The sequence below is a fragment of the Acanthochromis polyacanthus genome, chromosome 4 (genome assembly GCF_021347895.1).
Source record: "Acanthochromis polyacanthus isolate Apoly-LR-REF ecotype Palm Island chromosome 4, KAUST_Apoly_ChrSc, whole genome shotgun sequence".
NCBI lineage: Eukaryota > Metazoa > Chordata > Actinopteri > Pomacentridae > Acanthochromis > Acanthochromis polyacanthus.
In genome coordinates, this window is record NC_067116.1 from 18,581,628 (window position 1) to 18,597,303 (window position 15,676).

Genomic DNA, 15,676 nt, shown 5'->3' on the forward strand with positions numbered 1-15,676 from the left:
ACACTACAGGAAAAAGAGGAAAATACCAAACAAGTTACATTTCTAGTATTTACTCAGTGTAATTACGAATGTCATTATTAATGTAAACAAAACGTGTTGTCACTGTGGTCTTTTATCTGAAATATTTAGTCATTTATTACACTTGAGTGTCTACAGCTGCTCACAGGTCCCAGTATTAATCTTCCCTCTCAGTGGATTTGCCAGTTTGTTTGTGACGATTTGATTTTGCATAATGATTACAGAAAATATAATTTTTCAAAGGTCTTACGTTGTAGGATGACAGTATGAGCTGCAGGCTACTGGGACTGCAACTAACAATTATTTTTATCAGTCAATGCACTTATCATTTTCTCTGCTAATCATCTTTTCCATAAAATGTCACAGACAAATAAAAGTGCCCAAGGTGACATCTTGTAATTATTTATTATGTCTAACTGACACTCAAAATGTAGACATATGTTGTTTACTGTCATAAAAAAACAACAAAGGAGAACAACAAATCTTCACATTTAAGAGGATTAAATAGTCCCTTTGGCCACCCAGAGTACCATAAGATGCTTTGGACATTTCCAAAATGTCATTATAAACTGGTTTCCTGTCTCTTGTTTGCCTGTGCGACAGCAGACAGAAAACAGATTAGGTCGCTTCTGTGTGCTGCTGTGCATTAAAAGCATGGAAACAGGTGAGAACAGCCTCAAAGGTGAATCACAGGGGACACTGCTGCATCTTCAATCCTCCTCTGACATGTTCTCACACACATATACACACAGAGACACACACACACACACCTGTCTCTTCTTTTGGCCCCTGAGGTTCACACAATGACAGAAAGTGTCCCGTATGACCTTTTGTTCTTGTCTTGTCTTGATAACGCTGCAAGCAAGTGTTGGTGTGTGTAAAGTGTGTGTGTGTGTGTGTGTGTGTGTGTGTGTGTGTGTGTGTGTGTGTGTGTGTGTGTGTGTGTGTGTGTGTGTGTGTGTGTGTGTGTGTGTGTGTGTGTGTGTGTGTGTGTGTGTGTGTGTGTGTGTGTGTGTGTGTGTGTGTGTGTGTGTGTGTGTGTGTGTGTGTGTGTGTGTGTGTGTGTGTGTGTTACTGACATTAAAACAAACAGAAAGAAAGAAACATTTTTAAAGGGCTTCCCTGCTTTTCTTGACCAGGACTGTTGTACTCTCTCCAGACCTGGACTCAGTCTTTTCCTTCTTATGCATTAGGAAATGCCACAACAACACACACGCACATACAAGCAAACACACACAGAAGCAAAATCAATAGAGAAACAAGCCAGTTCCCCCCATCTGCAAACACAGTCATGCCCAAGCCTGTGCACGTACATGCACTCAAGAGAGAAAACAATGAACAAGGAAGCTGCATCCACAAACACACAAATGTAGACGCACAAATTTTGTGTGACAGGCCTTAGTGTTGGTCCAGGGTTGCATTCAGAGCAGGTGAAGCCGGCTTGGACTGACTGACTGACTGTTGAATGGGGGATTTAGCTGAAGGCCCACAGGCCCACAGTCATTACAGCAGTTTTCCACCACTCGGCACCCTCCATTAACCACAGCGGAGGTGAATGTTGGGTGTTCTCCAACAGACTACAGATGTCGCCATTATAGCTGTCTTTGCGCCAGTGATGCTGTCTTTCTCCACTGTTGCAGGAAATGTTTGAAAAAGCTGAAGTTGGTTCACAAAAAGAAATGATTCACAGTCTGCCTAATTCTGTGTAAAAACAGCTTCAGTTGGAGCCCAGTGCAGCAGAAAAATAAAGAGTAAATAATAGATGGAGTGCTGTTTATGTTGAGTTGATTAGTTATTGACAGAGCATTGATTATCAGTTTGTTTATTAATTTGTCAAGAAAAAATGTACCAGTGTAGCAACAGACCTGCTGCTTTGAGGTTTATCAGATAAAACAAGAAGTTATATATTTGGGGTTATTTCTTTACAATTGTCCAACAGTTGAAAGACTAAATTGTTTAATTGGATAAAAAAAAAATTGCAGAAATGTCAGCAATGAAAATACTAGTTAGTTGCACATAATTATTGAGCACTTTTGAAGGGCTTGAAATATTTAAGATCCCTGAGGCCGTACAGACAAAGTTGATTAAGTATAAGATTATTAATAGATTGTATTGGACCCCAAACAAGACGGCAAGATTAGGTCTCAGAGTCTCCAGACTGTGTTGGAGATGTGATACCGCCTGTGGTACTCTTTTACACATGCTGTACTCATGTCCTGTGGTGGATCATCTCTGGTCTGAGATTATGTCTTTTATCAACAAAGTGTTGTGTTCTGCTTTAATCCAAAGTCCAATGTCTTGCGTATTAGGTATATTACCAAAGGGGTGTGGTTTAAATGTTTACCAGCGTGCATGGTGCAGAATAGCGCTTATCACTGGATGTAGAATAGTACTACGCCATTGGAAAACTAGAGGGAAGGTATCCGTGAAAGAATGGATGGACGAAATGGCCAAAATATCTTCCTATGAGAACCTCCGTTTTAGGTTAATAGACAAGCAGGATGTGTACAGAAAAATCTGGGGCCAATTTCTTTTGGCAACTTGACTGAGTGAAGGACTGCACTCTTTCTTGCAATATGTGTTTTGTGCTGGATGGATAATGTGAGGTAATGCTTCTATCAGGCTTGGAGGCATGGGTACTATATAGTATGAGGCATGTCAGGAACAATAATTGCTTTGTACATAGTGCACTGTAGTTGTTATTCATTCCCTTTTGCACTGTTTCTCCTTTCTTTCCTTTTTTTTTATTATCTCTTGCTTATACATATTTGGTATGTGTATATACTTGTTTGTTTCTATTGTTGAGAAAATAAATAAAAAAGAAAATTGCAAAAAAAAACAAAAGATCCCTGAGGCCATTTCTGTTTGACAGGTTATTGGTGCATGTTAGTTAGGAGTTGATTGATATGGTTGTTTCAGGATCAATGTGGGTGTTAATTATTAGTAATTCAATAGACTGTTCCCCATTATACATTTGCAGTAAAAATGAATAAACTGTTGTTAAAATAAAATACACTCCAAAACTAAACTTTGTGGAAATATCTTTTTTAATCTAAGTTTTATGTCATGTTTATTTTTTAACTTTATGTTTATGCTTCAGTGTTGATTGACCATAACTTGTGACCAATCAGATGCTGTGGTCAGGACATTACTCAATACCACAAACTGTAACTGCAGTCTGAGAGAGCTGGCTAAATCAGAGTTAAAAGGGCGGAATTTTTAATTCAATTATTTTATAAATACTGGGGGAAAAAACTAAGGATGCAGATAATCGGGGAAAAAATGCTGTTGGTTGAAACAATCAGCCTAACTGGTCTGTTAATCCTGTTGTTTGCGGTCACATTAGTAGACAAAGCAGCATGCCATCTTGTATTGGCATTAACACTTTTCTGTGGCCTTTTAAATGTAAACATGTCCATGATTATATTAGTAAGTGAATTAATTCCTTGCACAATAAAACAGCAGCTTATGACAACAACTCAAATGGTTGTATTTGGCAGAAAAACAACAAACACTCCTTAAATGCAGACACATGCTGATGTTTTCCATAATGTATTCTCGTCATGAGTGTGTTTTCTGGCAAGTTCTGCGATTTTTATTTGTTTTGTTGCTTGGCTGTCTGAGCAGCTGTGTTTGTGAGGCTGCTGAATGGGCTTCAGTGGGGGAGAAGATGATGGCAGCAGGTACTGAAGTCAAACTGTGAGCATGCTTGTGCGTGGAAGCAAAATAATTGTTCAGTGGGGGACAAGAGGAGGGCAGATAGATTTGGTGGCACACTGCTTGTACTGTGTGTGTGTGTGTGTGTGTGTCTGAGAGATTGAGTGTATGTTTGTCAGCCGTCATTACCTTGACCTTGATTTCCCCAAGGCTGCGTGGAAAGCTCTCAATCTTTTTTTTTGTGTATTTCTGCGCATGTGTTTGTGTGTGTCAGGAGAGAAGAGCAAGACAGTGGAGCTGGAGGATGTGAAGTTTCATCAGTGTGTCCGTCTGTCACGCTTCGAGAACGACCGCACCATCTCTTTCATCCCCCCTGACGGCGAGAGCGAGCTCATGTCCTACCGCCTCAACACTACAGTGAGTAGGACACACAAACAAATCTTTCTTTGCACACCACCTGCATACCACAGACACCAAGGACACAAATTGTTCTTGTCTCACACCAAGTCACAGACACTTCAAAACTGAAAATGGTTAACCATAAAATATTCTATCTTGCACTAAGCATCACTTCTGCTCCTGTTTTTGTTGCATATTTTGTTTTCATATATCTGCTAGAATTTAACAGAACTACTTCACTTGCAGTGAACTTTTCTGTTTGTCTTCTAATATTGAAAATTACTGTCATCTGTGATCGTAAAATTCATTGTTAACCTTGTTAAATTCTGCATATATTGTCACAACTCTTCTCATTTATAAACCCCCATCTGGCGGAAATGAACTTTTTCACCCTGTTAACTCGTCCATACGGTGTTTTTATGTGCTGGAACAAATGAGCAGTCATGAGTAGTGTGTGCCAATGAATGTGTCAAAAACATGGATTTAGACAACCAGGGTTTCATACACAGCAAACTTTAAAAACAGTCCCATCAACTTGCAGGGTGGGATTATCCATATCAATATTCCTCATCAAATTGGTTTCCTGCTCAGGAATTAATGGCTGAATTACCAGTGCTACAACTTACTGTTCTGTAGCACAGAGAGAATTTACAGTGTCTGAGCAGAGCTGAAGGCGAGCTGGTGTGCTGAAACCTAAGAGAGCTGAACCAAAAATGATGCATGATTTCAACTGTCAAGTGATATTTATATGCACTATGTCACTGCTCTAAGTTTGAGTCCTATATTCAGGATGTCAAGTTTACATGGAAATTAGAAACCTGATCAGTCATATTGTCACAGTAATCAGGTTTCTGATCATCTTGGCTGATCTGTTGATTCTGCAGCTGATCAGCTACTATTTTTTTTGTACAAACAGAGAATAGTCAGAATCATCATTTTTTGTTCTTATTATTTTATTTCCTTCTTTTATTCACATTTCAGTCATTGCGTTTTATCTTTTTATGCTTTGCTTTTTAATTCTAAAGCACTTTGATTCAAGAGTTGACTTTATGTGTCAAAATATCCTCTGCTTAGATAATCTCTCAAAATCAGGATATGGACTAGTCTAAATATTAGCTATTATACTTTATTACATATCGTTTACTCTATTGTAGAAGCATAATATGTTGTTTTCTGTATTTCTGTCGTCCACTCTGTCACTATAGGGATGTCTGTAGAGATGCACTACAGCTCTGACCTTGTCCACTCTCTCTCGCAATCTCTGTCTGACAGGTGAAGCCTCTCATATGGATCGAGAGTGTGATTGAGAAGTTCTCTCACAGCCGTGTGGAGATCAAGGTGAAGGTAATGACGAGTGACACACAAACACAAATACACACACATTAAAACCCCTACGTCCTTATCCAACTCATCTGCAAGTACAGTAGTCCCTTCACTGACACTTATTTAGTATTTACGACACATGCGTCTCAAGTGAATTGCTGTCTACCATCTGTTTAATGCCATGATGGCCATACAAAGTCAAAATAACAAGCTACGCTCTGCATAATTATGAAGTCCTCCTTCATTTGAATTTAGATGTGCATGCTCTTTTTATTGTACAGATATTGAATGACATTTGAACTCTGTCCTGTTTCACCTTCCGCAGGCTCGAAGTCAGTTTAAGAGTCGATCCACTGCCAACAATGTGTCTATTCTGGTGCCAGTGCCCAGTGATGCTGACTCACCCAAGTTCAAGACCAGCACAGGCAGCGCCAAGTGGGTGCCCGAGAAGAGCGTGGTGCAGTGGAACATCAAATCTTTCCCTGTTAGTGTGACATATATACAAAACGTCTCAGTTTACCACCTGAATCTATTTAGATGCTGCAGAATAGCCTTGTTAACTTGTTCTACCGCTATCATTCTAGAAATAAATATGAAATTAATCAAATATACTGGAAAAGTGGGAGAAAGACAACCGTTATTACTCTTGGCCCATAACAGAGGGCTTCATTCTTAGAAGAATAAAAAGTCCTAAATATCCCAACAACCAACTTCATCTCTTTTTGAACATTTTGCAAATACTGTGTCTAGTCTAACAAATTCATGAGCAAAGGCCCCTACTAACATTAGATACAGCTGGTCATGAGATAAGGAGTCTTCAAATATCATTATTGAAATTATCTTTGTCTTCAATCCCTCTTTTCTTTGATATTCAAACAGGAGTTTTGTACATTTTGATCTGATGGCATTTTACATATACTTCTCTGTCAGTATTATATCAGCTAAGATAATGTCTTAGTTGTGCAAATGTATGTTAAATAGAGGTTGGCAGATGCATTTCTTTGGAAAGTTGCCTGCCAAATACTGCTATGCAAACTGTATGTTAGGCCCATATTTATACAATTTTGAAACCGCAAGCCCACAGCAGATGGCGCAAATTCTGCATTTGTTTTAAACGTAGTTCCTGTAGTCATACAGATGGCTGACAAATTTAAGGAAAAATCAGCATAAAGTGTTATAGTCTGATGTTAAAACTCAATGAACATCATTCTTCCAAAACATGTTCCTTCATTTGGTGTTTTGATAATGATGGTGGACAGTGCTGCCTAACATGTTGGTCCAAAATTTGCTATAGATCTCCAACTGGGTTGAGGTCTTGTAACTGGTGATAAAACATATGATTCACATAACCTTCTAACTATTGAGTGGCCCACTAGTGGGGGCGTTGTCACACTGGAAGAAACTACTTCCATAAGAAAAGAAAGGTGATCACTCAGAACAACTTTGTATTGATTTGAAGGAATTCTTCCCTCTATAGGGACAAGTGGACCAAAATATGCCTTCAAACAACATAAAAAAAAATGCTGGATTCCATCAGTGCGGGGGTCAAGGGTTCAGTGTTTTTTAAAATTTGTCATCTGTTAGCCTTTTTCTTCAATCTGACGTTTTAAAACCACAATAACATCACAGCGATATACATCTACATAAGCTTGAAACAGGCTTCGTGTCAAAAAATGAAGTTGTGTTGTGACAAATTTTCGACAGCAGCCATTTATCACATTATGAACGACCTCCCTATGCACATAAGCAAGACACAATCACATCTTATCGCTCAATTTTCTGCTCTTCCCTCCAGTTTCAGTGTCAGTCTCTGTTCTATAGACTCTTCAAAAGAAAATTTAACAGATTTTTTAAAACTTGTAGCACATTAATTCAGCCGAGGTTCCTTTTATCTGTCAAGTTCGGATATCTCCTCGGTAATTCATTACACCTTTAGCCTGTCAAGCAGGGTTAAGAATTGCCATTACTGGTGACATATTGTCATCCAGCTGGTGTGTGACTGCAGTAGATTTTACTCTGTCACTGTCCACCTTTGAACATCATAAAATTACATATTCTTACAAGAAGCCTCAGTTAACTTGTAACGTACAAAGGGGTTTGGAGAAGGAGTTTGTTGTGATAAATGAGAAACATGACTCATCCACAGTCAACTGGCCTTCAGCTCCATTCAGTTATGTATAACTATAACCTGGAAAAATTCCCTGGCAAGAATAAATATTTCAGCTGCAGTTCAGTGTTAGGTGGCTTTTCTAGGTTATAAAAGATTCTGAAAACCTTAGTCTAGCTTCTTACTACAACAGTTGGGGGTCCTGCATGAATATTCCAACATAATTAACGTAGTTATTTCAAAACATTTGTGTGTTTTTTTTTGTTGTTTTTTTTTTGCCTGAATTCATCTCGCTGATTTGAAGTGGGCAAGGTTCATTCAGACTAGGGTGAGGTCCCGTTCAACAGAATGTGAACTATGTAATGACATCTTGTGGGTTTTTTCTTTTGTTGCTAGGCTACTGCTGACAAAAACACACATACACAGACCTGATGAAGCAGATTAGATGAGCTTTTGATGAGTTTTCTCCATACAGATGCTAAGAATGTTTTCCATTAATATGAAACAAGATTTGGATGATCCCAGGGGGCCTGCAGCTGGAGCCAAATCCCAGCTGACTTTGGGTGAAGAGGTGCATTGTGAACACTTGACAGTCAATCACAGGACATGGATGTTAAAAAAAAAAAAAGAAAAGAAATACTTTACGGTGCCAGAGGCTTTGAAGTCAAAATAGCAACTTATTTCCAGCAAAAATACAAACAAACAAATTCACTGCTCTGATGATTTGCTACACAATCCCTGTTCTGAAGAATGATTAACCTGTTTTATGGGTTTATAGAGGAGATGTGTTCAGCAGATGCTAAATCCCATAAACTGATATCTGGTTCACCTTAAAATGACAAGGGAGTTGCTTTGTGTTGCCATGAATATAAAGTCTGTTTTGTTTTTGGACAAAGTAACCTTGTATTAATTGGAGTCAAACACCTGGGAATAGAACTCAAACAAACCAAGCTATGTTATCTGAAAGGCTTTATGACAACATCACACTGAACTTAATGGTTTAGCACATTTGGCAACAGCTTTGTGTCCTTCTCTCTCTCTCTGTTGCTTTCATGTGTAGGGGGGTAAGGAGTACGTGATGAGGGCACATTTTGGGCTGCCCAGTGTGGAGAGTGATGAACTGGAGGCAAAGAGACCAATCACAGTTAATTTTGAGATACCCTATTTCACTGTGTCTGGGATTCAGGTAGGACACTTCATTAGCACCCATTACACAGTCTGTCTTAAGTCCTGCTGCCGTGTTTAACTGTACTTTCAACTACACTGCTTGACATTCACACTTGGGTGCACTGCAATGAGAATGCAAATGACCTTTGCTGATACTAGACCAAATGGATAACTTAAGTAGTATTGCAGTGCTGGGAAGTTCCCTTTGTTTAAAATTTCCTCATACGCTTTGACGCAGCTCACTGTCGACTTTGTGGAACGCTTTCAACACAACAAAACTCTGTCATAAGATCATGACAACTAAACACATTTTACACACATATGATTCATATGCAGCCTTCACCTGAATGTGATAGTCAGTTTTCCCTTTTTATGCCTCCGTACTGGTGACATCCTTGGCTGGAGGAATCATATTTTTAGAGTTTATATTCACGTGTTTATCCCAGTGTATGTGCATTCTGTACTTGGGAATGTAATCTCTTTTGAACACTTGAAGGAAATTTCTTTAAATTTGGCACAAATGTTCAGTTGGACTCGAGGTCAAAGATCAAGATCACTATGACATCACAAAACATTTTTTGGAATTAGTGAGAATTCAGAGTTCATACGCTCATCATAACGCAGGGTTCCTGCGGGTTCTTAAATCACTCTTAAAAGGCAATAACTTCATTGATCTAAAAAAGGGTTCAGTGTCGTAAATCACTTTCCAAGTCTTAAAAAGCAAAGATGTTGGAAGTAGGATTTTATCTGATATTTTTTCTGGCACTGCAATTTAAAATCGTAAAAATATGTATATATGTGTATTTTTATAATACAATCAGGAGAGAGGAATCGACAGCATTCATTTTATTAGCAGCCAGAATGCTCAGAGCCAACGCTCTGTCTGCTAACTAGTGACAACATGGGGAAACGCAGATCCAATAAAACATTATTTTTCAACAAGATTTCACTGCATGGCTGAAGTTTATACCAGAAATTTAATACAAGGCACAATCTATTTTGTTCATAGATGTTTCAAACTTGGTATGATGGGAATCAGATCAGTCAAATCTCTGAACTATGCCCTGAAAGCAGTGACAACACACCTATCCTACAAGTTCCCTCGCTTTGAAACTGCTAACATGGTTGTCTGTGATCACACAAGACAGGCTGCATCAGCAAGTTCAGATTAGCCTGGTACATCTAATATGCTGGGTTTTTTTTCAATTCAATCTTAGCTGTTAAAATTGATCTTAAATTGTATAAAACTGGCATTAAAAAAATTCAAAATTCAAAAAATGCAATGTAACTTGCCCAAAACAGTAGGAACACTGTGACAAACGTTCACACAAATGTCTAACAGGAGAAGATAGTGAAGTGATAATGTTTTCTATAAAGAAAATTAAAGGTTGTCTTAAGTGTGGCATCATAATGTTAAACAAAAACACCTTTCGGGCTAATATTCAAAACCATACGTCACAAACAGAAGAAAAGATCATGGCCATATTTCACATTTCATATGAAATGATATATGATGCTGATATGGTGACACCAATCTTGAGTGCACATCTAATAAAGTCCTTCAGAGACTGAATTGCCGTGCATCTAAACCACAGCAAACACGAGGCTTTCCTTCTAGTTACTTTGTCACTGCCCTACGGAAAACATTATGTGAGTTTTTGCAAGAAAAAATCTCTCCGCTGACATTTCCAGATCTAATGAGCCTTAAAATCCTTCAATTTATCTGAAAAATTCTAACTTACCAACTTCATAGATGCAAGATTTGATTTAGCCAGGAAAAAACTGCAGCAGATAGACTATGTACAATAAATGCTAATGTCTAAACAACTAATTAAGGTAAAAAGGTAAGTCGAATAACTGCTCATTTTTAACATGTCTGTGCTCCACAGGTGCGTTACCTAAAGATCATAGAGAAGAGTGGTTATCAGGCATTGCCGTGGGTGCGCTACATCACACAAAGTGGAGGTGAGACGATAATGCACTGAAATATTACACATGACTTGTCACCCATAAAAACACTCACATGCTGCTGATTGCCCACTTAGGACTGGATTTAAATGGAGAAGCTGTGACCCTGCTGATGGAATGGGGCAGCATGGTGTTATTGAAAAGTGGGGGGATTTTACTAATAACTTTGAGAGATGAACTGTGTGTAATGTGCATCTTTTACCTATAACAGGTTGGTAGATGATTGCATCCCTGCTTTTAAAGCCCCTAAAAAACTTGACTTCAAAAAAGTAGTTCCCAAAAACTGTTTATATTTATGACTAAAGACACATCAACTAAGGCTCAAATTCAGAAAAAAACAGGTTGAATTATTCAACTACTCAGCTAGTCTGCTTCATCTGTGTGAGTGTTTTAGTCAGATTTGACTGACGGTGACATCCCTGCCAGAGAAGAGCAAATTTATTTCAGCTGTAAGGTTACATAATAAAAGATACGAGTTAGAAGAAACAATACGCGGCAACATTGAGCTTAACTCAAGTTTTAAATTTTTTAGCTTATTAAATTTAAAGTTTATGTTCCAGAAAAGACAGGATGGTCTCCTGTCCAAACAGAGGTCAGCATCAGAATCAGTCTTTCAGCATCAGTATTCAGTGTGTGCCCCTTTAATGAACCCAGCTGTATAAGATCCATCATATCTATTACCTGACTGTATCACCACCAGCCACGACAACAGGGGCTCAGAGTGACACAACGCAGGTTGCCAAGCATGGAAACTTTACAAAACCTTGTGTCTTTGTTCAGGCTTGGGCAAAATGGTTCTCTGTCGTCCAGGTTTGAACAGAAGTGGCAGTAAATTTGTGCAGCAGAGATAGCACCTGGGAGCTTTAGATTCAGTTGCTGCCCTGGGAATGAACCCGCATCTGTCAAACTCAAGGGTGACACCAAGGGCGACAAGGACCACTAAGTGTTTGTCAGCTTTGAACTTGTATCATGCAGCTAACCTGAGATGTTACCTTAGAAACGTGTTGAAATCGAAAGCAACGTCTTTCCCTTTAAACACATGCTCGACTCCTGTGCAGATCACACACCATCTCATATTACCACATTAAAGCTACAGCATATTGATGAGTCTGCAGCACAATCCTCCTCCCTAGCTCACTAGTTTCAATGGGGGGGCAAATGGAAATGATGTGGAGATGGAAGCCCAATACCTCTGCTGGACCACTGCCAGAAATCCTTAAGTTTCATACCTGCCATCTGCCCCAGGAATGAACCTGACTCCCTTCCATCAGTCATATACATTACCTGGCTGTGTCAGAGGTTGAATGATGCCACTGAGTGCCAGGAGGCTCCCAGGGTGGCACTCGGCAAATGCCAAGGTTAATATCGCCTTGCTTTAACATCAGCAAAGGAGAGAGGGGGATAGAAAAGAGAAGGACAAAGGATGAGTACGAGTTGGAGAAAGATGAGTGCTGAAGCTGGGGAGAGAACGATATCGCCTTTCTCTTATTGTTGCCATCAGCAACACGGAGGGAGACTGTCGTGATCGCATTTCACTCAACACTACAGGCAGACACACTCACACCGATTAAATAATACCCAGATGCTGTAGCCTGAAGGTACTGACTCATTAATGATTGATGAACAGGTATTTAGTTGTACTGTACAGCAGTAAGTGATGACATCACAAATATCTGATCAGAATGTGATCTGACAGAGATACACCAGCTGGTTGTTGTTTTAGCTCTTAGTAAGGATGCTGTTTTCTAATGTGTGATTTTGGAATAGCATTTTCACGAGGTAATATTAACCACATGGCTACAATTCTGTACCTGATGTTGTGCCACAAGGCCTGTGGTGAGCAGTTACTTTGCCAGTTCCAGTTCATTGAAGACAAAGGAACTCCTCTCACAGCTAGTTCCTAAACAGGGATGAGCAAATCCAAAAGTTTCAGACTCCTGCCCTCTTTCTAACTTGCAAAAATCCAATTATTCATAGCATTTTGTGCTGGAACTGGTGCTTCAGTGCTCGGTCAGTAGTTTGTCACAAAGTGAAGCCATCTTAAATATGAGTGATCTTTATGTGCTACGGGAAGGTGTGGATCATGTTGTTTTTATTAAGAATGATTTCATTTGTTTATCGATGCTTTTTCACAATGTAAATGTATTGCTGCAGGTTGAACTACATATACATCCATTTAATGTAAACTGCTATCAGTTTCATTGTTGCGTTTTCACAGAAGCTTTAGATCTTATGTCTAGGGACTATTTATGATGGCTTCTGTTTGTATCCAAACATTTGCCTGAAATGTCATGAATAAATGTATTTTTACCAGTTAGACTGTGCGCGAGAGTCTGTTTGAAACAGTTCTGATTCATCCCTGAGGTGCTGCATGGGGTTACAGTCAGGCATCTCCACAAACCTGTCCAATTCTTCCACACCATACCGGTGTTTCTTTGCAGAGCTACATCACGATAGCACATGAAGGCATATCAGCCACACAAAGTACTCCAAATACTGTTCTTCTGCTGGTATTGTGCACATCTGAGCTCACCATGATTCCACGAATCCCCCATAGATGTCTGTTTTATTGAGATAGTTATGTTAAATTCATGATGGTCTACGGCTTTTGTGAAATAGGTTTCAGGTCAAAGGAACTCTTTGCTGATTTTTGTCATGAGACACGGATTAGCACATCAGAAAATTTTAGACTTCCAAAATATGCTGTTTCAGTGCTGGATCCTCATACGGAGATTTGCCTGATGAAGGTCAAGTACAGAAATACTGGGAATGAATGTATTTTTGCAAGAAGCAGTTGTGCTGAACCGTTATAATGCATGTCTGTGTCTAAAGAAGGCAAACTTTGCCTAATGAGGTCGAGTATCAAAATGTCATGAAGGTATTATTTCACAAATTAGACAGTGTGCAGTAATTAGTTTGAACTGTTTTGAAACAGGTTTTCTGTACCTCAGTACATGCTGTTGAGGGAAATGTTCCATGGCAGGATTTTCAGTCATTAGTGTTGTCAGCGTGGTTATGAATAAGGTTTTCTTACTTCTTGAATTGAACCTGAAAGGGATTAGCTAACATGCTGCTGTCTAAAGCATTGCTGTATGTTGTAGCAATAATATCTTCCTTAAATTCTATTTTCCTGAACCAACTAAAGGTCTCTAGTTCATAGGTGTCAATGAAGATACAGTAGATTGTGTGGGTGGGTTGGCCACGTGATTCTACCTATATATTGTTACTATATATTTTTCCTGAACTCTTACACACATATGTATTGAGATGAATCTGATTTTAGAATAAACTAAAAATGTCAGTAAGTTAACCCTCCATATAAAATATGTGTATATTAATCTGATTATTCAGAATGCCACCACAGTTAGGTTTAGCGCAAATCTTGTTTGGGGATTTAATAATGCTTATAATGACGGTGATGTGATGTTCAGGGGCGATGAGGGGAAGAAAGCTGTGCGTTAATGCTCTGCTGTTACATTTCTTGGCAGATTACCAGCTCCGGACAAACTAAAGGGCACAGATGCTGCTAGACGAATGGATATTTTCTCTCTCTGTCTGTCTTCGTCTCTCTTCTCTCCATTTCTCCGGCTCCCTGTCTGCGTCGGACAGCAGAGGACAAGTGCAGGAGGACATAAGAAATCTTTTTCTCTCTCTGAAAGGAAACAGGACATCTTCCCTTCCTCTGAAACTCACGCAGACAGGAAAGGGTGTTGCATCATCTCTGACCTGTATACTTTTTTCTCCAGACTTCCTCAGGACTCCAAACATTTTAATATGCGAATAGTGAACTGATAACTCTGTGACACTGTCTGCTTCTGGCAAGATCTAATTTCCTCACTTTTAATGTGATTTCCCTCCAGGTTCATTTGGGCCACAGTTTATGAAACCAAACATTTTTTTTTAAATCTAGCTTTCTTTAGAAAGGGAAAAGTTTAAAATATTGTGGTGAAGTCTATTTTGGGTACCCGACTTGTCCACTGTAGGTTTCTACTGTCTTAACATGTAATCCAGCTAACTGCATAATGCCGACATACAGGTACTGTGATGGGTTATTGTCAGCTCGTATTTCTCAGAGGGCCATTATATTGCAGATTGGGTGATTTTGTAAATTGAAAGTGTGCCATGTACGCTAATAGAACATTTTCCACAGTTTCACAAAATTGGTCAGCATTTTTAACGATTAGGGGTTTTTATTCCTCATATGCTTTGTCCTTAATATCGACTTTAATAACCAAACACACTCCATTAGCTCAGTTGTCGTTTATCATCTGTCTCAAAGGTATATTTTTTGCTCGAATCTCTCTATTATACATTCATTGCCTTAAAAAACTGCCTATGTATCATCACCATTAGCACTGTGAACATAATCTCCAGTGCGCTGAAACTAACACCAGCGACCGGATCAATGATTAATAAGGCACAATATTGTCAGAGGCATTGGCAGTGTAACATAATACCGTAGACATACTCCCATGGGGCCTGTAACCTTGTCCTTGTGCTCGAAATCAGCTTGCAGCTTTGAGGCACAGACTGAAGGAATGAGCACAGTGCAGATATTTTTTTTTTATATTATTATCTGTTGTTTATACTGTACTGGATAGTCCCTTGTGGACAAAAGCTTTGAAGGACAACAAAAGGGGATAAGGTAGGAGGTAGGACAAAGGTAAAATAACCTGAAGAGATTTCTCGGCAGAATCTGAGAAAATTGACAATATGTTGAAGTCTTTTTTTTGTATGTGTCCCCTGCAGGCTTCTGTACGTCTTCAGAGCAATTTGTGGTGTAATTCTCTCCCTCTATTGTGCATGCATTGCACCACTTCAGTTCAACTACACTGCTGACAGCACAGTCCTAAGTCTTTCTGTTACCACATGTCAAAACCCTCTATTGCAATCACACCATTATCTACGTGGGGCTCAGACAGCAGTGAGGATTTTTAATAAGTGCGTGTCATCATGTGTTTTCATTAATTTATCAACCACTGTTTGTCCACAGGAAACAAAGGGATATATTTGGAAATAAACTTTTTTTGTATCTTG

General features: G+C 39.1%; 1 protein-coding gene across 1 annotated transcript in view; it reads left to right on the top strand.

Annotated features, from left to right (window-relative positions):
- Window positions 1-15,676, top strand: part of ap1m3 (adaptor related protein complex 1 subunit mu 3) — a 36,866-nt gene extending 21,190 nt beyond the window's left edge. Inside the window, exons 7-12 of the mRNA XM_051946913.1 lie at window positions 3,950-4,092; window positions 5,347-5,418; window positions 5,723-5,881; window positions 8,565-8,690; window positions 10,561-10,636; window positions 14,128-15,676. Coding sequence (XP_051802873.1) covers window positions 3,950-4,092; window positions 5,347-5,418; window positions 5,723-5,881; window positions 8,565-8,690; window positions 10,561-10,636; window positions 14,128-14,150 — 599 coding nt within the window. The 3' untranslated portion in view covers window positions 14,151-15,676. The remainder of the gene's footprint in view (window positions 1-3,949; window positions 4,093-5,346; window positions 5,419-5,722; window positions 5,882-8,564; window positions 8,691-10,560; window positions 10,637-14,127) is intronic.